General features: G+C 29.7%; 1 protein-coding gene across 4 annotated transcripts in view; it reads left to right on the top strand.

Annotated features, from left to right (window-relative positions):
• LOC145249633 (citron Rho-interacting kinase-like) overlaps nt 1-27,129 on the top strand; it is a 384,140-nt gene that overhangs the window by 284,961 nt on the left and 72,050 nt on the right. For all 4 annotated transcript variants that reach the window (XM_080111385.1, XM_080111382.1, XM_080111384.1 and 1 more), the window contains 4 exons: nt 1,188-1,292; nt 6,488-6,628; nt 11,251-11,361; nt 12,893-13,055. In XM_080111385.1, the coding sequence (XP_079967511.1) occupies nt 1,188-1,292; nt 6,488-6,628; nt 11,251-11,361; nt 12,893-13,055 (520 nt within the window). The remainder of the gene's footprint in view (nt 1-1,187; nt 1,293-6,487; nt 6,629-11,250; nt 11,362-12,892; nt 13,056-27,129) is intronic.

The raw sequence follows: 27,129 nt of genomic DNA, 5'->3' as shown, positions 1-27,129 counted from the left end.
TGTCAGTGTTCTGAAAAAAAATAATGGAAGAAATAATTATCTGCTCATACAAAGGGATGTTAATAGTTCTGTTTGGTTTCACAGTTATTTGATAAAGTAGTAATTCTCGTCTACTAAGTGCTGAAGAAATATTTCTTGGTAGTTAGGGTTATTCATGATAACAAAGATAGTAGATTATTCTCTATTGTTAAGAACCCATGGCTCAATGACCAGAGTTAATTTAGGCTGTAACTGATAAGGGTTCATTTGATAAGCTGTTGTTCTTTCTCTTCGGTGTACTTGGGTTTGCATTTGTATATTGATATTAAACTAGTACCCAATTGTTAAATAGAATCTATCATTTGCATAATATTTATTAGCGAAATATATGCCAACAAAGCAAACTAATCTACACATCTTTAAAGATATTAAGAACTTAAAGCATGAAAGTTTTTACCAAAATGATTGGCTTCAGTATTAAATAATTTGATATGCCACAAGCAACCAAACCATTTCTCATTTTTTATCTCAATACATATCAAAAGTTTAGGTTTTGTTTATTTCCACCTTGGATGTTAATTTTTGTTAAAGCTTGAATCTATCAGAATTTCTTCAAGAAAAAATCACAATGCTAGAATGATAAAACAAAATTTAATATTTCTAAAATATAAAATATGGTTGCAACCATTTTTTCTTTTTAATAAGACTAATTTCAAGAATGCAGACTTGAGTAATTTCCCTATTTTGTAAGTGGGTAATCATTCTCCATTAAATATCTGTATTAATAAAGCTATCAAGCAATACCTTACGTTTGTGTTTCTTGCATATATGTAACTTTGATAAATGCACATTAATTGAATATGTATTGAAATTTAAAATAAAGAAAAACCAAAATGAATTTTTTAAATTCCATTTTTTTTAAATTGTAAACATTACTATATTTTGAATTTTTTCACCAAGTCCTTCACCTAGAGAATGCTGCTAGTGTGTGTGTGTATAAGAAAGTGATCCCTCCATGCTAAAGTCTAATTTAAATTACTATTTCATAGATATTTTTACAATTTGCTCAAGTGCAAAGAAATAGAATTTCATTAAGAAAAAAAAATTATCTGGTGAAAAAACCTAAGCTGCAAGCTTTAAATTTACCTAATGTTTTGTTCTCTTATTCAAGGAATCTTTATGACTTATTTTTTAAAAATTTTTGTCAGTTGGCTGAAGCAGAGAAAAGAGTTTCCAAATTGAACAACGAGAAAAAAGATTTGGAAACGGTTTTGTCTGATAACAAAGAATATGAGTCTCAGCTAAAAGAACTTGTAAGTATTTCAACCAATTAGATTCTCAGTTATCTACTTTCCACTGTTTAGTTTACACAAAATCATGCCATGATCAAGACTTATTCTTCTGTTAATCGATAATTCACATTTGTATGTGCACTATCACCTTCTACGTTGATTTTTATTTATTTTGTTTTGATAATCATTGAAAAAACTTTTCGGCATTATTTTAATTAAGAATTGTTAAAATTAGTTTTACTTTGTTTTAATTATTGGAAACATTTAAAAAAAATCTTTTTGAAATATTATGCATTGGATACGCTATTTTTTTTATGATGTTTGAAATTTTATTTTGATTTCAATAATTTTATTTTTCTACTTTCACAAACAAATCTTTATTATATAAATTCTAATAAAAACTTTTATTTTTTAAATTTAAAAAAAACAAACGCATATTCATAATTTCATAAACATTTCTTAAAAAAATTTCAAATAAAATAAAAACTTTTTTATTTTTATTATTGAAAGTGCAAAGACTAATTGTGTTAGTTTTAACTAGATAATTTTGTTAATTTTTATTGTATACTTTTCAAGAATGTCCTTTTCTTATAGATTTTTATATCAATAAATCACTTCACAATAGAAATAGTGAAGAACAATAAAAGTGAAGGAACTGATTTACTTTGTCACTGCTTCCAGTAGCAGCTATGCCAGAAGTTAGGATTGACTATAAACAAATAACATATGGTGCTTGTTTAGAATTACACTTGATTAAAAAAACAAAAACACAGAAAAATCTTTATGATGTACGTACCCATCATGGAATGAAGATGTCATATTTTAAAATTACATAAATTGATCAAATAGTTTGTTTTTTATTAACTAAGAGAATAATTTATGAAGGAAGCGAGACAGACTGGCAGACATCACATTTTTTTAGAATATTTTAAAATTTAAGGAAAATTTTAAATTTTCTTTGTATTTAAAATAGTTAAAACTTTTTTAATCACTAAAAATCAGAAAATTGGTTTTCTTAAAATAAAAAAAAAAAGAAGTAAACTTACATGATCAATTAATGTCATTTTTGGAATATGACATCTTTGCTCCATGACAACTACATACATCATGAAGATTTTTCTGTATTTTTTGTTTTTCTAATGAAATGTAATTCAAAATAAACACCAAATATTTAGCTGACAATTGCAATTAGTTTTAATTATTTTTTGTGTGTTGTGACAATTTATTATTTTTTAAGGTAACTATTACCATTAACAGTAAATTACATAGATGAAGACCATAACTGGAATTTCCACAGAATATTATTATTATTATTATTATTATTATTATTAAATTATATTTTTTTAAATATTTTAAATGTTAACTGTTTCCCCCCCCCTTATTTGAATATAATTTAGAAAAAATATTCAAATTCCAAAGATTTAAATTGTTTCAAATAAAGTCAATGAGTTCTATATAAAGTTAAACGCATCAGAGAGAAGAATATATAAATGAGTTTGGTTTCTTTTATCAAATTAACATGAATTTCTAAACATTTCTCAATAAAAATTGTTAGAAAATTTAAAGCTATGAAAAATTCCTGCAAATATGCCAGACTAGAATTGTTAAAGGGATGTTGATCTTTTGTTAATAGTTGAAAACAAAAAGAACAAATTACTTTGTGACTTATCAAAATTTAAAATAAATTTGGAAGCATTTAAACTGTCAGTTAAGTTATTTCTAGTTTTAAAATTCTTAACAAATCCTCAGTTTGAATGTTTTGGGAGTTGTTTGCATCCAATAATTTTGTAAATAAGAATTAAAACATGAACAAAATAAGTTATAGTTCAAGTAATAATTTAATGATGAAACTCTTCTGTAATAATTTAACTTCCAAAATCCTATTTAACAAAATAATACTAATTTGGTTTAAGAAAAAGGCAATATAACTAAATAAAAGTAAAAAATTTGCCAAGCAATGTTAATAATTTATATAACTATGTATGTATAACTGTTATAACTAGGGGTGCACCAATTAATTGACAGGTAATCGGTCAATTAATTACTTTTCTCTTTCCTATTAAGTTTAAACCATTTTAGCAATGCCAATGACTCATCAGATAGCTTTAACGCATTTATGCAACTGCTAATTGTGTCTGGCTGGATTATGGCTTCTTGCCTTTTTTTTTGCTTTATTAAATAAAATTATAAAATACAAAGTACAATTTCCAATTCTTAAATGAGTATACTTAAACTAGATAAGAAATTACAAACAAACAAATTCCAATTCTTAACAAATCTCAAATGAAAACTATAAACTGAAGTTCTGCTTCCACTGGAGCATGTTGCAGTAGTTACCTCTGCTCTACTTCTTCTATTCTTGCTGCTTGCCTCTTCTCCTCTCATAGTCCATATTCTCATCGGTATTTAAAGTTGAATACGCTTAAGTTGTAATACAGAAACATTAGAGTCTCTCTATTCTCAGGACACAGTTTGTTCCTCATAGTTTCATATACATTACCACCTGTACTAAAGAGCCTCTCACTCTCCATACATGAAGGTAGTGCTCTTAAATATTTTTAAGCCAGTTTATCCAGCAGTGGAAACATCTCCTTCTTCCAGCACTTAATTCAGTCATCACTGCTTACAAGTAGTTGTAAAGCTACATAATGAACTTCTTTTGTGCACTTATGAATAAGGGATTTACTCTTTTTGAGTTTAGATTGTGCATTTTTTATTTCTGTTCTAATCACCAGATTTAACTTAGTTTCTACCTGCTTTTAGTTTGAATTTGTTAAGTTTATTTGAAGCTAATTCATCAAATAAACTTGAAAGAGATACACTTTTACTTTAAATTTGATCTTCTTGACTTTCAGCAAAGCTTGAAAAAGTGCACCCTCATTTTGCTTCATCATCATCAGTAGAAAGTAGATGTAGAATATAATTCTTAATGTTTTTCACATCATTTTTTTTTCTAATTTTGAGTCTTGGACCAAAGAAAGTAGACACAAGTTTTTATTTAGATATGATGAAAATCTTGTTTCCATTGATTCGGTGAATTGTTCATTGTAAGGATTTCACTAAAATCAAAAATATCAGAAATTAGATGCGACAACTTTTGACATAAATAATTTCAGAGCTAAAATTGTAGGTATTATCATTGATATGATTGAAGTTCTGTTACTTGCTTCTTCGGTGATTTCTTTAAATAGATTCAATAACTCGACATTTTTTTTTATTTTAAGGTAGGAATCTTATCAACATCATCACATGTTTTTGTTCTAAATTCTTTTTCAGCACATATGTTGAATTCACCTTTGAACGAGTTTGTTTTTTCCAAATTAAGCTGATCTTGTATTTCAATTAATTTGCTAATGGAGAGCGATTAAAGTGAGAGACTATATTTCTTTTAGCTGTAATGATTTTCTTCACAGTCTGTTGAAAAATAAGGAGTCATTTATTGAGTTACAATGCGTGCATGGAGCATGATAGTGACTCTAAACCACATTCCCTATTTGCCCATTAATCCTGCAAGACTAAGAAAATTTTATTGAAGATTTTATACTCATCCAGAACATTGTAATTCTTCACTTATTTTTACACCTTTTTTTGTACCAGGGAATGAAACAACTTTCACCACAACTCTGCACTGTTCAGTCATTTGAAAACCAATGACGTATCAATCTCAGAAAGGAAGCATTAGTTGTTGTAACTGTCCAAATGTCTGTAGTCAAAGAAATGCTTCTAATTTTATCAAGAGACAATTGAATTTTTGATTTTACTTTTGTAAATATATATATATGAAATCATTTTTTTTTTTCAGTGAAGTACTTTTATGATGGAATATTGTAATTTGGACAAAGTTTTACAAACGTCTTTTAAATCCAATATCAGATGTTATAGTATATGGTTGATTATCAACAGCTATCATTTCTCCTATCATATAATGGATATCTTGTCACCCGCAATCATAAATATCCCAAATTGTCTTCTTGGCTAATAGTGATTCTATAGTAGTTTAGTGTTTCACTGGAGGTTTGTCTCAAATTTAGCCTAGTCTCAAAAAGCTACATGTTAGCAGTGAGTCATGCCTGTTGTTTGAAAGTATGGCGTAAACAATGCATGTCAATTCAGTGAATTTTGACTGGCAAGTTAAAAAAGGGAGTTAACTTGGCTTCATTTACAATTAGTATTAGTACCATTTATGACAACAAAATTTGCTGATAAATCGGCATTAGAAAACCTGTTAATTGGCCAGGCAATCAATCAATCAATTAAAGGCTGATTAATTAATAATCGGCTAATTTGCTTATTTGACATAAATAATTTCAGAGCTAAAATTGTAGGCATTATCATTGATATGATTGAAGTTCTGTTACTTGCTTCTTTGGTAATTTCTTTAAATAGATTCAATAACTGGACATTTTTTATAGTTATAACCTTGTTTTGTATTCAAAACAGGGTACAGTTACAGCATATGTTAAAGCATCAATTCTTAGCTTTTATTTAATCATGGTGGATACATTTACACATAGATAATAGTGAGAAATGAAGTTGCATGTGAAGAAATGTATATGAGTTCATGGCAGCCATGTTGCAGTTTACTGATTTGATCTCTTTTCTTTGTATTAGAGTATTTGAACTACTATACTCATCTTCATTATTTTCACAGTGTTTCGATATATTAGCTCTGGCATGCATTTTTTCAAGCTTGGAAAACTATACCAAATTTTAAAGTGAACTCTTTATTTCTGGGGATAGATTTTCCCATTTTATCAGCCATGATCGAGGATAGGTGTTAATTTTTATATTGTTCTTAGTTACTATTGCCTGTAGTAAGGATTGAACGTTTAACCTTTAAAAGATTTCCATTTAGAACTGATTATGTACCAAAGTCATTAACCATTAGATCATGTGAACAATTCTTATGAATTTTGAAAATCTTAAACTGATTTTTGTCTAAATGTGTCGGATTATTACTTATTAGTATAGAACTATATATATATATATATATATATATATTACTCATATTAGAATTGTCTGACTGGTCTTCTAATCTATTATTTACAATTATTGGTTCCTATGTTTTATTTTATTCTATACTAGGTTTGCTTATGGCAGCATCATCACCCAACATATATGCTGCCTTGTGATACTTTCTATTCTCCACATTTCTTTCTGTTTATAATTTTTACTTTGTCTTACCATTTGTTTTCATTCGTCTATTTCTATTTCAGTGCTCTAAACAGGCCATAGAATTAGAAGCGCTTCGAGCTGAGAATCGTAAAATAAAAGATAACTGGCAAGAAACCATGGATAAATTTGGGATGATCTTTGGTGAGAAAGTCGATTTAGAACGAGTTATGGAATTGTTACAGGTATGTAAATGTCTCATTCACACTATGACACTTATTTTTAACCAACTCAAATATCTTTTAAGGACTGTCAATATACAAATATGGTATCTGGTTCATAATAGATTATAGTGCTTGCTGGTCTCGTTAACCTTATTATCAAGCTCTTGGCCTTAATGAATGGTGACCCAATAATAGTAAAAAAATAAAATAAAATAACATTTGTTTTGACTAAAATTCTTCTTTGCTATGTCAGTCAGCTGAATTAAAAAAAAGTAATTTTATATATGAATTCATTGTTTGTTTTTTATTCTATATATAATTTTAAATTTATATAATAATATACATAATTATATATATTATATATATATATATATATATATATATATATATATATATATATATATATATATAATTTTAAATTCAATCTTGTAGTCGACTGAATATGTAACCGTGAAGAAAGGATTGCACAATTTCCAACCACACATTTTTTGAATCTGCACTGTTTAATTCCAGTGGCAAGAAATTTAGGACGACTGGAAACCATGTTGAGATAAACGGAGAGCAAATACATCTGGTATTCCCATTTTAGTATTGACCAGGCTCAACATCGCTTATCTTTCAGAAATTACCAGAACTAGTGTGTCAGCGTGATTATGCTGCATAATTTTAGAATTAAACCAGATAATTCACTTCCTGTAAACAGTATTTATGATAAAAATTATATCAAAGCTTAAAATCAATTCAAAATGAGACCTGTTAAATATTAAAGAAGGAAAATGAAATGTTTTTAAAAAGTATATATTTTAGATTGCAATTTTTAGTTTTAAAATTTGTTAGATTTTTTAAATACTTTTTTGTTTTTGATTTAATTTTAAACTAAAGCATGATGAAAATCTTATATAAATAAACATTTTATTCGAGGTGGAAAAAGGTGTTGAAAATTGTGAATCGTATTATTTTATGAAACTTATAAAATGAAATAAACAAATACTGACTTATAGCAGTTAAATTACAACTGAAAACATTTTTCAATATTTTTTAGCAATGAATGGATGGTGAAGTTTTTTTTTTGTTTATTTTTAACAAGGTAGTCACCACTTATCAAGGCCCAGAAGCCACTTGGGGATAAGGGTTATTGCATGTACAGTAATCACTGGGATAGTATCGTAGTAATCGTTAGTATTGGAGATTTCATAAAGTGTCTTAAGGGGGCGGTTCATCAGGAATTTATTTATGTTGGACTTGAAGACATCCAGGTTATAGTCAGGTGGGAAACAGGCAAACGGAAGAAAGTTCCACAGGTGTGCACGTCTAAGAAAGAAGCTTTGTTTATGGAATCTACATTTTGGTTTTGGCACAGATAAAGAATGGGGAAAATTATTGACAGTGGTTTTAGCTAGACAGGTGTTTATCGTGAAAGGTTGGCGAGGGGAAACCAGAGATTGGAGCTCAGACGAGCATCTGCCATGGAAGTAACGATAAAACAAAGACAGGCTCGCAATGTATCTCCTGTGAGAGAGAGGTTGCAGGAAAGAGAAAAGGGCATTTCCCACTAAGCCACGAAGCCTATTTTGTACTCTGTCAAGGCAGGATAGGCTGTTTTTAGCAGCTCCTGCCCAGATGTGGCAGCAGTACTCCATCCTTGGACATACTTGACTTTTATATAGATAGAGAATTGCATCAGCAGTGAGATATCTTCTGGAGCGGTAGAAGGATCCTACCATTTTTCCAGCGACCTTGGCAACTGACTTGATGTATGTGTTCATTTCAGGTCAGGAGTAAAGGTCAAGCCCAGAAGCTTATCAAAACATGGAGCTTCCCTTAAACGAGAGCCATCCATTTCAATTGATGCCAGATGGGGATCAGAGCGTTGATAAATGTAAAGATAGGAGCTTGGTTTTAGATGCATTAAAAGTAACCAGCCACCTCTTCCCTCACTGTACCATGTGCTCAAGATCAGAGGAGAGAGAATCAGAGAGAACTTTGTCATTTACAGCCTTTGATGTGTTGCCATAGATGGTCGTGTCATCAGCATAGATGTCAACGAATGATTTAAGTATGTGTTTAGGGAGGTCATTGATGTAGATCAGGAAGAGAGTTGGGCCCAGGATGGACCCCTGAGGGACTCCAGCACATTAATACTGTGGGCTTCTAATTTCTGCCCTTCAACCACTACTCTTATGAGAGAAACGATTTAATGATTGAGAAAATATTTCCAGTTATACCGTAGCTGGAAATTTTGTGAAGTAGGCCCTTATGCCATACCTTATCGAAGGCCTTCGATATGTCAAGAGCAATTACCCTAGAAATGAAGCCTTTGTCGAGAGATTCACTAATCCTATGATATATAACTGTTAGCACTTCTGCTGTAGATCTGGCAGAACGGAAACCATATTGCATGTCACTAAGAAGGTTTTTTCTGCTGAGGTGGTTGACTACTTCTCTATTTAATATGGATTCCAGCAGCTTACTCATGACACACAGGAAACTTATTGGTCTGTACTGAGAGGGAGACGACTTATCACCTGAATTCTTAAATACAGGGCATACTGATGAAGTTTTCCAGCGTGTTGGGAAGCACTTCTCCTTAAGGCAATGCTTAAACAGTTTTGTAGGTATGGGGGCAAGTTCTGGTTAAAGCTTTTTCAACACTATAATTGGAATGCCATCAGGGCCAGTTGCTTTACTGGAATCAAGGTTCTTGATTAGCTTGGCGACGCCACGCACAGATATGGGTACATTAAGAATAAAAGGGGTATTTTATTTTTTAAAAAATTTTTCAACTTCATTCTTTACTTCATTTTTTTTAACTCATGAATAAACGAAAATAGTGTTTTCAGTAATTTGAATAGGTTTAATTTTCAAATTATATAAAATCAGATTGACATAGAATCAATTAATTTGACTCGGTGAAATTTTGTAGTAGAAAATATAATGAAATCAAGTTGAGTGAAACTTTCTAACGAACAACAAATTCAGTTATGTTTGACCCGCCCACCTGCCTTACAACGATGAACACTTGGTTTAACAGAAGAAAGAAAAAAAAGGAATGACTCTAGATAGAAACATATGATTGAATGACAACTAACATGTTACAAAAGCTTTTAAAACAATTTCGTACAATAAAAACATGGTTACATAACATTCTCTAGAAGCGTGAACAACAAAATAAAAGTGTTAAAAACAAAAGTATGCAACGTCCTTCTTTTAAAACTTATCTCTCTCTCTTTATAGCTCTCTTTACATACCTTCCCTGTCCCCTCCCCCTTTCATTTATTTCCTTTCTCCTCTTCCACTTTCTGTGGCAATTGAAAACAACCATTGAAAAATTACTACACAATGACATTAAAAATCACTCTAAATATTGGCTCTCTTAAATTAAATTCTGTTCTTATTGATCCCCCCTCACCCCAAAAGAAAAAACAAATACATATAAAAAATATGTCCATATTTTTCCCTGGGGCAATGCCAAAATAAAATAGGTCAGCTTAGTTGTGTATTTTGTGTAGTTGTTGACTTTTCGCTTGACATACAGAAAACTTTTCTTTATATAATAGAATATAATTAAAAAGTAAATGAGATATAAGAATAGATGTAAAATCTATTGTAAAGGGTATTTTTTTTCATTTAGACTTAAAATTAAAATAAATTACAGAAAATTTTTTTTATTATATAAATATGTAGTTTATTCCAAAGATTAACTTTTGGCATTCATAATTTAGGGTGTATAGCCCTGTGACTTACCTGTATACGACATAATCTTAAGACCTAATTTTCACAAACTTTATACATTAAATTTGGCTGTATTTCAGCAAAAATGTGTCGAATGTTATCTTCCAAGTGGTCTGTTGTGTTTGGTTTATCAGTGTAGATGTGGGACTTTACGTATCTCGAAAGAAAATCGTACGGGGTTAAATCACACAAACAAGGTGACGAATTAACAGTCCGTTTTGTGAAATTATTCATCAAATGTAAATTAATCGTATCGTTTGCAATTTTCAAATGCTGCTTGGGTGTCAGTTTCTTCTTGATCAATTATCAAACCAAGCTGAATTCAAAATAATCAATAGTTATCAAGAAAATAGTTGTCAATTTAAAGTTCGCCACCAAAAGAAACACTCTGCATAAAAAAAAAGTCATATTTCTGTCTGTGCATTTAGCTAAAACTCAGAAAATACTTTTTTCACCCCAAACAAGGAATATTGCCACTTGAAATGTAAGGAGCTATTAGTCGGGATCGTGTCTAACAAGGGATTGTGGAGAATTGAGCAGCGAGATGTTCACATTACATTTAAACTTCTGCAGATTAGTACAGTTAGGGAAGCAGGAAACATGGAGGGAATTCCAAAGTCCAACAGTCCAAAGGAAGAAACTATTACAGTAGAAAGCTGACATCTAGGGATCTCAATATTGAAGGAGTGGGATTTAACTGCTTGTCGAGTTAATTGAGAGTATGTACGTCATGGCGGTACAAGTGCTCAGAGTTCATCAGATTTCATTAAAGTACAGACACAGGAATGCAAGATCAACTTAAAAACTTGATATTGTTGGATTCTGTATGAATAAGATAATTTACTAAAGTCTTTTTTTTTTTTTATTTGATTTATTTTTCTCTTGCTTTAACTTCATTTGTTTGTTTGCAGAGCACTTATTGTCTGGAAAAGTATCGTTTTGAAAACATGATGGGTCAGCAGATGAAATTGATAGATTATTTACAAGCCTTGATTAAAGATGGGAATACCAAAAAGAAAAAGGTAAATCTATTTGTGCTTCATTTTTTTAACATCTTTCAAAAAACAAAATATAACTAAGTATAAAATGTCTTCAGTGGTGCATATGCACTCCTGCTCACACTCCATGTCCTCATATTACCATTTTTATTATTTAATTTTTATAATTTAAATTTTCATGTAAATAAACTAATTTTTCATTTTGTTCGTTATCCCTTGCTATGAAAAAAGGGCATGGAAGATGGAGGAATCATTCAAAAAGATTAAAGAGAGAGACAAGGAGGAATGGTAGTTTCTATTAGAAAAAGTTTAAAACTTTAATTTGGAAAACACCTAACTGTATTTACCTGGCATTGTTCAGGGAGTCATTTTGCTGAGTATGCATTTTTTTTTTTTTGTTTAATTCATGTGTTTCATAAATTATTACTTAGACCAAATTTAAAAAAAGAAAATAATAATTTTGTTATGATAATGTAATTTTAATCTCTGTTGATATAATTATTGCACTGAAATAGCATCCAAAACTTTCAATAGAAATGAGAATTTGTTCAGAATTTTAAAGCCAGGAATGATTTTTAACTGTTAAAATGCTTCCAAATTTCGAACACAGTATTCATTTTTTTTTCATCTATTAACAAACTGTTAAAATGTATGATGAACCAAAAACCATGTTAGTGGATTTAATTTAATAATTAAATTATTTTTTAAACAGGACTTTTAAAATTTCGTTTGTATGTTGTCCTATTTCATTTTTAATTTCCATAAATAATTAATAGTAAATAAAAAAAAAATGATTATATTTAATTATTAAATTTACAGTAATAAAAAATATACAGATGAAAAGTGGTCACACAATTTTATTAATATAGAGATTTAAAAATAAGAGAAAAAAATGCAATGTCAGCTCTTCAATGTTTTAAAATCTATTATAGTTTAAAAAATGTTAAATAATTCAAAGCTGACATTTATTTCATAGAAGTGATAGTAAAAAAAAAAAAATAAAACCTCTGATCATATTTATTTGGTTTACTATGATTTTTTTTACCATTATTTGTATTGCATTTTATTATTGGTGTTCTAATCTACTATTTATTCTTCATAGAAAAATATTTCTATAGTAATAAGTATTATTATTATACATTTAAACAAAATTAGTTTAAAGCTCCCCAAATTCATACTTGAATTGTCTCCATGCACATTTGACCTAATTTAAAAAACAATGGTTAACACTCAGTTCTCAGTGATAGCCATTTGCAGGTTGATGGCTCAGTACTTATTATAGGTTATAAAAACTAAGAATATTATGAATTAACATTTCTACCTCAGCATAACCATCACAATGAGAATATTTTCATAGATCAAATAATTGGTTCAGCTGAAAATTTGTTTCTGAATTCAACATAAAGATTTCCAGGTTTGACAAGATGCACCTGAAAAAATTTAGAGGTTACATCAACCAAAATGTGAATAAAACAATCAGTATGAGAATAATACTTCAAATAATCAATCCTTGTCTCAAAATTTTCAAAATATAACATTGTTTTCTAATTTTCAGTGTGGTGGGTTGTTTAGCAGCTTTAAAAGCAAAGACACACCTACACGCAACCCACCTAACAATGAACTCCAACTGCAAGTGGACACAGAGAAGAAGAAGAATTTGAAAATGCAAGAACAGGTTGAAAAACTGAAGCAGGAAAATTACCAATTAGCTGCAGAAGGTGAGCATTTGATTCTTTCATGATCATTTTCCAATTTCTAGAGAGTAAACAAGTGATCTATAATGCACAAAAAACATCACTCTCAAATTTAGTTTTGTTTGCTGTAACATTTCTTTTTGAATTATGTTTGGTACAATTAAATATTTTCTTTCAATTTTTTTTTTTTTCCCAAAAAAAAGCACTTATTATAATTTGGCTATATATTAATGTTCACTTGCAGCAAAAACAAGCTTTATTATTGGAACAGAGAGTCCTAGAGAAAAAGTGCACCCATTTTTTTTGTCTACTAAATTCTTATTAAATAAGCAAAAATAGTAATTCTTATGATTTACAACAATATCTAATCCAACACAAAAAAGGGAGATGATTACAATTTTATGGAAAATTATTTTTTTATGAATTATTGAATCGTTTGAAAACTATTTTCTGATTCAGTTTAGCATAACATTTTGATACATAAACTATTTAATTCAATATTTACATTATGAATGTAAAATACGTTTGTTTTTATTTTTATTTGAACTACACCATTTTATGATGACACCATAACAATGGTTAACAAACAAATTTTGTGTTCTAAAATATCAAAATTGTTTTTTCCAAATTTTTTTTAATAAAATGTAGATATGTTTGTAGACAATGTAAGTCGTATCAATTTTAGATCTGTTTATATCGTTTAACTTAGGTAGAATAAAATATGTCTATGTTTTTCAAAAAAGTATTACATGATTGTTTTGTATAAATGTTGTCTGATGAAAGTAAGGTGACAATAATCCACGTTTTACAGTGAAACAAATACCATCTAATTGGGTTTTATTCTGTTTGGAGTAAGATGTCTTTGATAAACTTGCTTAAATTTTAAATATTTTCAACAAGCAAATCGGTAATCATGAGGGGGGATGCATTTAAGCAAAAAAAGGAAAGATATGATTAAGATGTTGTCGCTGGCTTTCTTCTTTGTACTTTTAGCCCTCCCAAAAGTTTGTCTTTAGTAGGCTTCAACTTAAAATATCTAATTTCTACTGTTGTTTTTACTTAACTGATGAGAATCAACATTTTTAAATGAAATACCTGATCCTATCTTATTTTGAACAGATAATTACAAACAATATTCTTATGATCTGTACATTTTTCAATGAAAATCCTATTTCAGACTTAAGCATGGACACACAGATGGAAGTTCTTGTAAAGATGTTTAGATGTATCTGCAAATACAGTTTCAAACTTAAGTGTGATCACCAGAAGCTCTTTGAAAGATTCTTTATCATGCAATCATTAACTCCGCATGTTTATTGATAAAATTTTTTATTTCAAACATCCTGAGAAACATGGCCTCTTCTAGAGATGTATTTACATGTCTAAAAAAAGAGGGCAAAGATGTCGGCAATGACTTTCGGTCTGTTTTAGCTAGAGAAACAAAAATTGTTTTAGTGAAGTTTCAGCTCTAAATGTTTAACTTGTATTTTCTTTATCAATCTTATAATGTTTAATTTGTAGAAGATGGATTGTCATTTTATAGTGAGTTGCTGTATCGGTATCCATCATATTGGCCTTGTTTGATATGAAGGAAAGGGTCACCAAGTTTTTGGTAAAAGGAGAAACTTCTTAATAATTTAAATCAATTTTTTTAAAAGTTTCATCAACACCAAACAAGATCCAGAAAAACTTATGACTATGCCAGATTGGATTAAGTATTAAAAACAAATTATAGAAAAGTACAATAGTCTATAGCAGCAATGGTACAGCATACCAAAAAATGAAAATCAATCAGTTTGATTCGTCAGCTTAAATACTATATAGCTAAAAAATAAATCTGGGAAACATAATTTTATATATTAAACGTTTTACTTTTTCCATATTTGATTTAAATGGGTCACAGGTTTGTGTTGTTGAATATTGGCTACAAAGAAGGAAACAAACAACTTGTATAGTTCATGTTTTTAGGAAGAAAATTGTTTGGCTAAATTTTTCTATCAGTGAGCAGATATCAGCTTTCAAACTCCCTGATTTCTAACAACTGAACATTTTTTCCTTTTAACCAGGTTATGAAATTGTATTTAACTCTGACAAAACTAATAACAATAACAACAAAAACAAAGAAGAAAAAAGATAACAAAAAATCCTAATGCATGTATTTCATAAAAACTTAGTTTCACTCATTTTCTCATTTATGTAACAAAACTAAATTCCTAAAATACCAAAAGTATTGCATGAAAGATTTTCAGTAAACATGATAAAAGCAATATTAATTGCATTTCATGTTGGATTGAAATTAATGAATTAAAACAATTCTTCAACCTATTTTCATGTATACATAGTCTTCACCTGTTTCAAGAACTGATGTTTTGGTTTTAAGAAAGATTACCTATAAAAAAAAATACAATTTCTTGCTCTCATCTTTTCTTAGTTTTAAGTTCACTGAGATATTCTCACATTATTTGCTTTTTTTTTTCTTTGTTTTTCCCTTTTTTTTTCATTCTAGCTGAGAGACTTCGGAAGGATCTAGGCAGGACATAGCCAGTCATCGTCAAGAATTCTTTTACTTTTCTTTTTGGTCATGAGTGGACAGGATTGTCACTTTTTTCCGCTGCCACTATGCACTCCAAATAAAAAAAAAAGACCACCTGATTATTCATAGTCTGTTCTGCCTTTATTTTTGTGCTTAGCATGAAAGGCAGTTCAGAAAATAAACTTTGTTTTGTATTCATCATTTCTAGTTGCTTTCAGGCCATTTTTATATTCGCGATAACCAAATTGAGCTTTTCACGCCATTTTTAAAACTATTCCTTTTAGCTGGTTTTGTTTTCCAAGACAGTAAATTTCTTTTATCTTTTTATGCATTTGTATATTAACCCTGTGCATGTCTACTTAACACATCTGCCTTTTTTCTATTGAATGCTCTGCGCATACCCGTCCGTGCCTATTCATAGAATAATGACCTGCATGATAACTGGAATGCACACAAAACAAATTATACTGATCTCAGATTATTATTAAACTAGCAGTTTAGCCTGGCTTTGCTCGGGCCCTATGTACTGTTCATAACTTTATGTGCATATGTATATATATATATAAATATATATTAAAAAGTTTGACTCGTGTTCAAGTAACCTACCTCTAAAATTTCAAGTGTTTAGACCCAAAACTGGCAAGGAAGTTTGGTAGAGTCTGCAAAGGTCAACTCTTTCAACTTTGACCTTGGCAGTCAAAATTTCGCCCAAAAACTCATTAAAAAGCTTGCTGCATGTCTGAATACCCTTTATGTAAAATTTCAAATATTTAGACCCAAAATTTGCTGAATAGACTGCTAGAGACTGCAAAGGTCAAACCTTTTGAACTTTGACCCCTTGGTAGCCAAATTTTTGGTCAAAAACTGATTAAAAAGCTTGCTCTATGTCTGAATACACTTTATATAAAATTTCAAATGTTTATACCAAAAATTGGCTGAGAGGTCAAATTTTTTTAAACTTTGACCTCAATTTTTACCCCTTAACATGTATTGTTTTGGGTTCAAATCAAGTTAAGTTTGATCCATGTCCAAGGAACCTACATCTAAAATTTCAAGTGTTTAGACACAAAATTGGTGGAAGAGTTTGGTAGAGTTTTCAAAAGTCAAATTGTTGAACTTTGACCCCTTGACAGCCAAATTTCTGGCTAAAAGCCGATTAAAAAGATTTTCCCAAATCTCAATACCCCTTATGTCAAATCTCGAGTGTAGACTGAAAATTGACAGAGTAATTTGGTAGGGAAATGTACACGTACAGACAGATACACAGACAATTTCACTTTTATAGATATATAGGTTTTCTTCCTAGAATGCATGGTTTAATATCAAATATTAAATTACATATCATGCAGGGATTCATTTATGAAGTTTTTTCACCTTATAACCTATTGATTTGATGTGATCACTTGTTAACTTGATTTACATTTACTATTTACAAAATATATGCCAACAAAACAAAATATTTTATTAATATTGGAAGATATTGTGAATATAAAACATAAAATATTTTACCAAAATGACTAAATTTGGCAATAAATGATCCTCAAAAAGGTTGATATGCCATAAAACAAAACAAGCAAATCATTACTTTTTATCAAATCTCTGTATTAATAAAACCATTGGACAAAATCTTGTTTGTGAGTTGATATTTCTGACTTGTACATGAATACACTTTGAATTATTTTTTTATTTACTATTTAATCAAATATTTATTGGCTTCAAAAATAAAAGTGAAAACGGCAATAAATTTAAAAAATCCTATTTAAAAAAAAAAAAAAAAAGTATCGTAAACAATACTAGCTTTTTATCACATAACATTGAATACACCCTATTTTGCAACTGTATTTTTGAATGTGTGAGCATATCTTTCTTGCCTATAACGTCAATAAATATGCATTGAATTTTTTTTTAATTCAATATTATCCTAATATGTATTGAAAACTAAAATGAATTTTAAAAAATCCTATGTAAAAAAAAAAAGAAAATTGTTAAAATGATTTAGAATATAAATTCTTATCAATGTGTGATATTGGTTATGCTTATTAATATACATAGATTCAAAGAAATATTCATTGATTTATATATATATATATATATATATATATATATATATATATATATATATATATATTTCATAGGCGATGTACTCTGCATCACCCATGTCACATATATTTAGCATAAACTTATTTTTGTATCTATCATATTACTAGCATGAAGACCAGTATTGTTTTGGATTAAATGAAAAAAAAAGTTTATCTTTTTTAGCATCCATCTCATAACACCATGATAACTTTTTTATTCTTCATTTTTATATTTCTCATGAACATGTAAGTAAAAATTATATAGATGTAGAGGAATAAACAAAAACGAATATATAAAGAACACAAAAACCTACATGAAGGATCAATAAGGTTAAAGGTGAAATTCCGTATGATAGAAGGAAAGTGGGTTTGTATTATCGATAGGAAAGGGGTGAGATTTATTAATTTGTTTAGAGGAAAAAAGGATAAAGGTTGGGTGTGGGGAGAGCCAGGAAGAAGTACAAAACCTAAATACGTATTTTAACCATTATTGAGTGATGTAGCATTTTCTAATGTTTTGAGTGAGAATTTGAAAAAGCCAATTTTTTGTTGGAAAGTCTTGCTTGAATAGGCAAATAAGGCCGCCCTGATGGGGCATCTATGCTGGACATTCTGCACTTAAGAAAGTCAAAACTGTGATTAGATTCAATCATCATCCGCCATGTCACTAGCCCTGTGAATTTAAAAAAGATGATATATAAGAAAGAAAAGGACAGCAATTAATCCTTATTTGTGAAAAGCAGAAAAATGTGCTGAAGCATGTTGTAATAGGCATTATAATATTTTTAATTGAAATTAATAGGCATTATAATATTTTTAATTGAAATTAATAGGCATTATAATATTTTTAATTGAAATACTCAGCAGAGGATAAAAACGTGGATCACACATTGTTGTCATTTTTGGTGAACGCTATCAATACAAGACTAAATTATAAATTCGAATAATAAAGCTTACATGATTATAACAGTTCTACTCAAGCTGCTGCCGTACGATTTGATGCCATTGTCACATAAAGAGAAAGTGAATACAGATCTGTCTCCATAGTACATATTTTTTGTGTCAGTGGAAGAAAAGCTGTTATGTTTTTTTCTTTGTGTGGGTTTTGTGACACAAAAATGCCAGTCAAGAGTCTCATAGCTCTGTCCCAACAACAAAATGTTGCATCCCTCTACCTGTTCTACAAGTATTTTAATGGTGGATGCTCTGACAAACAAGCCCTTGTACCCCCTTGATGTAAATACCCTCGACAAACTCGACAAGCAGCAAGATCCCATCCCTACACAGTAGAGATCCCTAGAATGTAAGAAAACCTTGTATTCCAATAGTTTCTTCCCCAGACTAGACTTTGGAATTTCTTTTCAGGTCCCGGCTTCTCTGACTGTACTGACATGCAGAAGTTCAAGTGTTATGTGAACAGACATCTTGCTGCTCATCTACTTTCATAATATCCCTGCAACTCATATCCCTGATAGTAGCCCACTACATCAAAGTGGCACTGTGCCTTGTTTGGGGTGAAAATAAAATTTAAAAAAAAAAGTGGCTATGTAGACATTTTGGATTGATCTGTGCCTCTTACACTACAACATGGTAACTTTAAAGAGGTCTTTATAGGGTTAATAAAACTATACAATTTTAATAATAAACATTCTACCTTTAAAATATTTCTAGAATGTTTAATTCATAATCTTGAAATGCTAATGTAAATTAAAACTATATGCTAAGTTAAGTGTATTTCAAATAATATTTAACATATTTAAGTAAAACTGGGCATCAAACAAAGAAAATAAAATGACAAAAAAATAAAAAAGATTAACAAATTGATATTTAAGAATCATCAGCAGTTGCTATGCCAGTAGATATAAAAATAAAACTGCATCTCTATAGAAAATTCTAGATTTAAGTGTGTTTTGTCATATCGTGCGTAAATAGTTAGATCTTATATGCACGCTTAATTTGACTTTGCAAGGTGAGAACAACCACAAAGAGAGAGAGAGATTGATTTTTTGTACACTTAGTAATCTCCTAAACTAATGAACGGATCATTATGACTTTTGAAATATATATTTTAGGCAACACAGGTAGTAACATGGACACATTATTTATTTTTTTAATTTTAGTTTTAATTAGCAATACCACACCATTTTTTTTTTTTTTTTTATAGAGCGAATAAACTCAAATTAAGCATTATTTAAAGGAGAATAAAAAACAAAGAAATATTATCTTTAGTTTTTTAAATCAGCCCATTAGAACTGGAGTTATGACCATTCAAAGTATCAAAAAATGTGTGGTTCATTGGACATTTTGCCTGAAGTCAGTCCTATTCAAATGCATATAAGCTTGTGATTGAAAATGGTAGGAAATTTACACAATTTGCAGACTAACCCATCTTTTAAAAAAATGTGTCTTCAGATCTTTGTAAAGTATTAATAATGAAATTTTGAACATATTATCATAATACCACGAAGGTTCAGTTGGTTTTATTTATGACCATCTCACTTGGTATCTTACGGACTAATTAGCATACTTCAGTTTCATTTTAACAGTTTTAAGTAGAAACATCATAGAAACAGCTAAGAAAAATGGTGAGTAAGACTTTATCATCATAGGAAGGGTTATTCTAATGGACATTGTCATTTGTCATCATGAAACATCCAAGATGTGACCGGGAAAGCCAAGATGGCCACCACGATATTCAAAGAAATTATTAACAAAATATGGCTTGTAGCATATCAAATTAAAGGAAATTTTGTACAGATTACTATCATGTTTTCAAGTAAATCTAACTAATTAGGATGATTAAATTTCATTTTAACGGCTTCAAGTTCCCGTGACAATTATCGGGTGAGTTTCTACCACTATTTTGTATAATTTTGTTAGTGTTAAGCCATGGTCAAGACTTCAAGAGACATTGTGTCCATTTTTTCTTGTTCTCATGTAATGCTCAACACTACTTATTTTTTTTGAACAGAATAAACATTTACAACACCAAAAATTTATCGAGGTAGGTAAAAGAGTAACTTGTCTTTGGTAACATTTATTTGTTATATATTTGTTTTTGGAAAACAAACCCAATAAATGTTATCATAGGCAAGCTAAGTTATTCTTTTACTTAACTGGATAAGTGGCTTGTGTGTTTTAACGCATTTAAAAACATTTTTTACTTAAGTAAAAAAGTGGTCATTATCGATCATTTTTTTTCAAAGAATTTATTTTTAAAAAAATATTTTTTCCTTTCTGAAATTAAAAACTTATGTTTTCTAAAAAATAAAAATAAAAAAAATGAATATTTTATGTTTGTAAGTTAGTTGACAAACATTTTGTTTACAGATTTTTTGTGCGCATCACGACACACAAAAATTCTCAGGTTGTGTTTGTCACTATTTTTATCGATGCATGTAGAAAAAGTTTTTATCCAATTCTTTTCAAATTTTAGGACAAAAGAAATTAATATATTCACTATTAAATAGCATTTGAACAGAGTTTCTATCTTTATTTTGTACTACAAAGCATCAACTTTGAGATATTCTAACTTTTGACTGGAAAGACACACGTATTGTGTTCAAATTCCATAGCAAAGACAATTCTTTTTCCTAATTAGCTAAAACAACTAGAAACGTTGTCGATGGGTACAACTTGCCCTTCAAGTATTTATGTGAACACATTCCGACCGCTTATTTACAAAATGTGATCTACCGCTAGTGGGCATACTATGCTGGCATGTTTCATCGTTAATAGTCAGATTTAAATAGTGATTTCTTTGAATATACAAATCACAACAAAAATATTAAAATACCATTTTAAAGTGAATTTTATTGTGAATTCAGTTATAAAAGTTTTATTTTGATGGAGGTAGGAAAAATGTACTTATTACTGATTTAAAAACTATGAGTGTCAAATTAAGTAGCAGTGTGTGCCTTGTCCAGTGCTGAACGTTATGGTGTCTGGTATTGCTATTTTAATAATTAAAGTTTGCCTATATACAATGTTTTATATGTGTGTGCATTATAGGAAGATCTGATGTTGCTCAGGATTATTACTAGATATTGTTTCATTATGCTAATAATGTTGTATTACCTTCTTTGTACTGAGTCTCTTCCCGTTTCAATATGGTCAGAAGGAGTTAAAATGTGAGAAAATCTCTGAATTAGTGTTGTGCACATGGTTTAAATTTCATAAAAATCTTATAAGTTTTAAGTGATTTTTGTCCCTATAGGTCACTTAGAGGTGAAAAACATACAGACATTTGGTACATAAAAGGCAATGTATAGCATAAGAGTGAGTAATATTGATTATATTTAGTTTTTATATAATTGCAGCAAAAAGTGAAAACTCAGACACCTCCAACTTGGGTGAAATTTTTAGACTAAGTATTATGTAGTGATATGCCTTCCCTCTAGACAACCACCAACCCCAACACTATTTGCCATGGTTTTCTCTTCATCTTTGTCTTTTCTTCTTGTTGTTCTGGTCACATCGTCATCTCACATTGATGATTGCTAAGGGTGCAAGAACTGATTTACAAGTATAAAAAATAAAACAACACAAACTCACAAAAGAAAACGCAATTCTGATAGATTGTTTATTAATCAGTTGTGCTTGGAGTATTTGTTGAGGCGTCTTTGTTGATCAGTTCATCTCTTCATCTGCAAAAACTCTCCCTGGTCTGCAAACTATCATCAACTGTCGCAAACAGAAAAAAAACTGTTCATAAACTAACTTTGACTCCTAAATTTATTGCATCAAACTCAATGAATCATTTCTAATCATTGTCTGTTTTTTTATTTATTTATTTTTTACTTATGACAACTTTTTAAAAAATTTTTTATTATAAATCAATTTCTAACGCGATGTCCATAGTATTACATCAGTTGATATTCTACAAATTTCAGTTTCTTTGGAGTATTTGAAGAGGTTTTAGGGGGCATAATATAGCACAACCTCTCATGTGAATTTTTCAGATTTGCAATAAATTTGTTAATATATATATATATATATATATATTTTCATTAGACAGTAATTAAACAATATTCTCTGAATTTCAAGTTTTTCTTTAGATTTTGTAGAATAAAAATAATCTAATGGACTTTGATAAAAATTGGAATAAGAATTCTAGACATAAGGTTTAGTATAAATATATATATATATATATATATATATATATATATATATATATATATATATATATACTATATATATATATGATTAAGTGGCAGTTTTAGTTATTTAAAACTGCTTTAAAACTTCACCGCTCACTCATTTTTCGACCAAATTTTAAACAATTATTACAGTTTATAGATCATCTACTCAGCTATATTGTGTAAAAAAAATTCAATTTTCGTTCAGTAAAACAAAAGTTATGATGAAGTTACTTCCAAATCATTAAAAAAAAAAAACGTAACGTAACGGCGTTTTTTATGACTGGTTCCCATAGCAACCACGTCGCTTCAGCGTCTACTGTTGCTACCAATTCACCGCTTTTGCGAAAAGTGGAGTAATAAGTGGAACAGTGAGAATGAAAGCATGAAAGGGAGATAATTGGGGGGATTTTATTGAAAGCAGACGAGTACCATACATTGTTATTACATATGTGTATTTTTTGTCCCCATAAACATAACGTTTATGGGGACAAAAAATGAGACTGAAATTAAACAAAGAACAAGTGAATTTACTGGAAGCCTGGAAAAATCATGGATTACAATAGAAAAATGCGAGCATGAAAAATAATATGGTTTAGGTTAAAACATGGAAAAGTAAAGGACTAGTTGTTAAAACATGGAAAAGTAAAGGACTAGTTGTTAAAACTGGAAAAGAAAAGAACAAGATATTCTAGTAAAAAATATAATAAATTTATTAAAATATTGCAGCATTAAGAATTGATCATATAATATTATAAATAGAATTTTAAAAAATAATTCTTAATGCTGCAATATTTTAAGTTATAAATTTATTATATTTTTTACTATATTATCTTGTCCTTTTCTTTTCCAGTTTTAACAACTAGTTCTTTACTTTTCCATGTTTAATCTTAACCATATTACTTTTCATGCTTGCATTTTTCTCTTGTGTAATCTATATATAATTAAAAGCGAAAATGTATGTATGTATGTTCGCTTTTTGTGTATGTCCGCAAAAGGATTTTTTTCAGCAGCTTCTCGAGGCAGTCGCTCATTTTTAAAACTTTTTATATGACGTTGAAATCATAATATCTGCGAGTTACGAACGGGGGTTGCCCGTCTATTTAATTTTCCCGACTTCGAAACATTAAATATTCAACATTTTGGGATCGCTGCATATTGCTTTCGTTTTTCGGTATAAAAAAAAAAGCAAAACTTGATTCGAATCTCCAGGCCAGTGGTCTCTAGAAAGCGATGTAACGTTTGGTCAATGTCAGATTACCGTTGTCATATCAGACGGTTGCTTTCATTTCGAGACGAGACATTCCCCTAATAAACGGGGGAGCTGGTTTTCCTCAAAGTTAGGTAAAAACAAACAAACCGGGTTATTGACCTCATTAAAAACTGTCCCGTAGAAAATGTTAACTGCTGAATAGCTATTGCTTACGTCGTCGTCGTAACGCTCGCACAAAATGTTAACTCTACGACTTCCACAACATCATTAAGTGCGGGCACCTGTCAATTCTCTTCTTACTTAAATAAATTCAAACATCTTTCAGTAACTCATTCTCGTTGGCCAAGCGGTTAATGTGTCATGTTTTTCTTTTTTTTCACATTTTATTTTCTAACTTCGCCTCAGGGCTTCGGGTTCGATCCTACCAACTTACCAAAACTTTTTTTTTACCCCCCCCCCTCCTCCCTCCGGGTTTCTTTTTGATTTAAGAGCACACACGCACACACACCTCATAGCACCCGGGCAACGCCGGGTACCCCCGCTAGTCTATATATATATATATATATATATGTGTGTGTGTGTGTATATATATATATATATATATATGTATATATATATAAATATATAAAAGGCAAAATGTGTGTGATCATTTTATGTATGTCTCGCAAAGGCTTTTTTCGCCGACGCGCCCGGGGGGGGGGTCGCCTCTAGATTTATTTACATCGATTTTTACAAAATTATTGCTATTTCAGCCCGTCTTGTGTTCGTTCAGCTTTTTCATATAAAAAGCGAAACTAATTCAGAGCTAAGGGAGGGTTCCCGGCAATCGCACCAGGAAACGTCCAGAAGCAATCAGCTTTGATCAATGTGGGGGCCAAACTCCTTATATCAGACAATTGTTATTCAATCTAAACAAACCCAAAAGCTGCCCTGCAGCAAAAGTTAACTCCGCGACTTCTATTTGACCTCATTAATGAGGCCAAATAGAAGCAGCAGAGTTAACTTTTATTGCGGACACGTGTCAATTCTGTTTTTAATACTTAAATAAATTCCAGCATGTTTCAGTTGCTCTTTATTGGCAGAGCGGGTAACGTGTCAGGTTTTTTGCACACTTTATCTTAAAGGTTGTGAGTTTGAATGGTGGTGTGAGATTTTTTTTTTTTTTTTTTTCGATTTTTAAAGGTTTAATATTGAAACAGGGTTATGCAAGCTATTTTTCACGTTCTATTTTTTTTCTTTTTTTTTTTTTTTTTCAGATTTTTTAAAGAAGTTTTAATGTTCGTTTTTCTGACGTTTTTTTTCCCATCACATTCGCGTTTTCTTTTTTGTTTTTTGATTTTAAGAAATTTTAACATCGTTCGTTTGCCTTACGTTAGTTTTTAACATTTTTTTTATAATAAACAGGGTGATTACTTCGCTTATTCTTTTGTTGTGATTTAATGTCATCAAAACATACACACATCTTTTAATATTATCATGTAGTCAGTTTTTTTAGTCATTAAAGGGAAGTAACTGAGTTTTTAAAAAAATTATTTCCCTTACACCAACTTGAGTTGTGTATGTCTCTAGAGAGAGAGAGAGAGAGAGAGCAATAAGCTGGACAAAGAAGAAAGGGGGAGAGGGGATGGGGGCAGATAGAAGTTATATTACATTTTTGCCTCTGGCAATGTTAGGGTAGCTCTGCTAGTCATATATAAAGCAAAAAAAAAAAAAAAAAATGAATACTGACATCATTACTTTTTCTTGTATATGTCAGGCGAACATTGAGTTTTGACAAAATCGTAGTTTTTGTATTCCTTACATGTATGTTGTAACTCCAGGCTTGTATATTAGGTATAGTGTTAATGTTTTTGCACTGCACCCCACATTCTTCCTGGCTTACTTTCCTTCTTTCATACTGAATCTTACCATTGAGACTAACATGCTTACTATTTATACTTCCTCCTCCACTGCCATTCAGCACACTCCCACTTTGACATCTACTACTATGTTCCTCCTCCTTTCCCTCCTCCATAGTACTCTATTCTTCTTTGCTGCCAGTTGGTTCTTCCTTTCCATTATCTGCATATTTTTTTCGTAAAGACTTATTTTTTGCCTAAGGAAGCCTCAATAAATTTATAAGGTGAAATATTGATCCTCCAAGCATGTTTACATGTTTGGAATTTTTTTTATGTTCCTTATGTCTTTATTCCTCTTTTTCCATTTAAAATTTTCTTTATAAATTTTATCAAATTTATATTCTTTCTCATGCATTTTATGATATTCAATTTTTAGAAGGGGCACCAAACCACTGGAAAAAACTCTTAATATAAATTAGTAATTCTCATAATTTTTATAGTTTTTGCTCCTTTTCTCTCAAAGGTAAATTTTCATGACTGCATAAGCTTAGCCACTGCTTGAAAATTTTATTTCTATTAGTAATACTTGAGATCGTCTAAATGCTACCATGTTATTTTCTATAATTGACAAATAAATGAACATATTTTCTATTTAATAAAACTAGAAAATTCATGTGTATGTAGTTTTCATATAATGTAACATTGAAAATTTCACTTTGAATTATTTTGTATTTACTTTTAATGGAATATTTAAATCAGACAATTTTTTTTTTGAAATCCTATTTGAAAAAATAGTGAAATTAAAATCAGCAGAATGCATTTTCTTTGTCAGCCATTTTATTGGGTTTATTTTTTATAGTTTAAAAAAGAATGCATTACATTTGGCCCTTTAATCTGTTGAATAGAAAGTAATTTCACATTAAAAATTTTTTAACAAATCCTCATGTCTTAAAAGATTCGAAATTTTGTAAGTAATTACATCCAATAAATTTTATTAATAGAGCTTAAAACAACAATTAGTTCTCGTTTCATAACAATTTGTATTTAATTATTTAATGGTCATTATAATATTATATAATGATTTAATGGTCATTATGATATTATATAATGATTGAACTCTAAAAATTCTAATTTGGGTTAAAAAAATTTTTAAATATGGCAGAGTTAAAATCGTTAAAGGATAACCAAAATTAAAGTAAAACGTCTCTAGGACACTGCTAGGTTGGTACAACTAGTTTAAGGATTTTAAAATGCTAGTGATCAGTCTGACTCACTTAAATATTGTCCTGTTAGTCTCC

The sequence above is a fragment of the Euprymna scolopes genome, chromosome 28, assembly GCF_053919585.1.
Source record: "Euprymna scolopes isolate OS-2025 chromosome 28, ASM5391958v1, whole genome shotgun sequence".
Taxonomy (NCBI): domain Eukaryota; kingdom Metazoa; phylum Mollusca; class Cephalopoda; order Sepiida; family Sepiolidae; genus Euprymna; species Euprymna scolopes.
The sequence above is the reverse complement of the archived record's forward strand: the minus strand, read 5'-3'. Positions and strand labels throughout refer to the sequence as shown.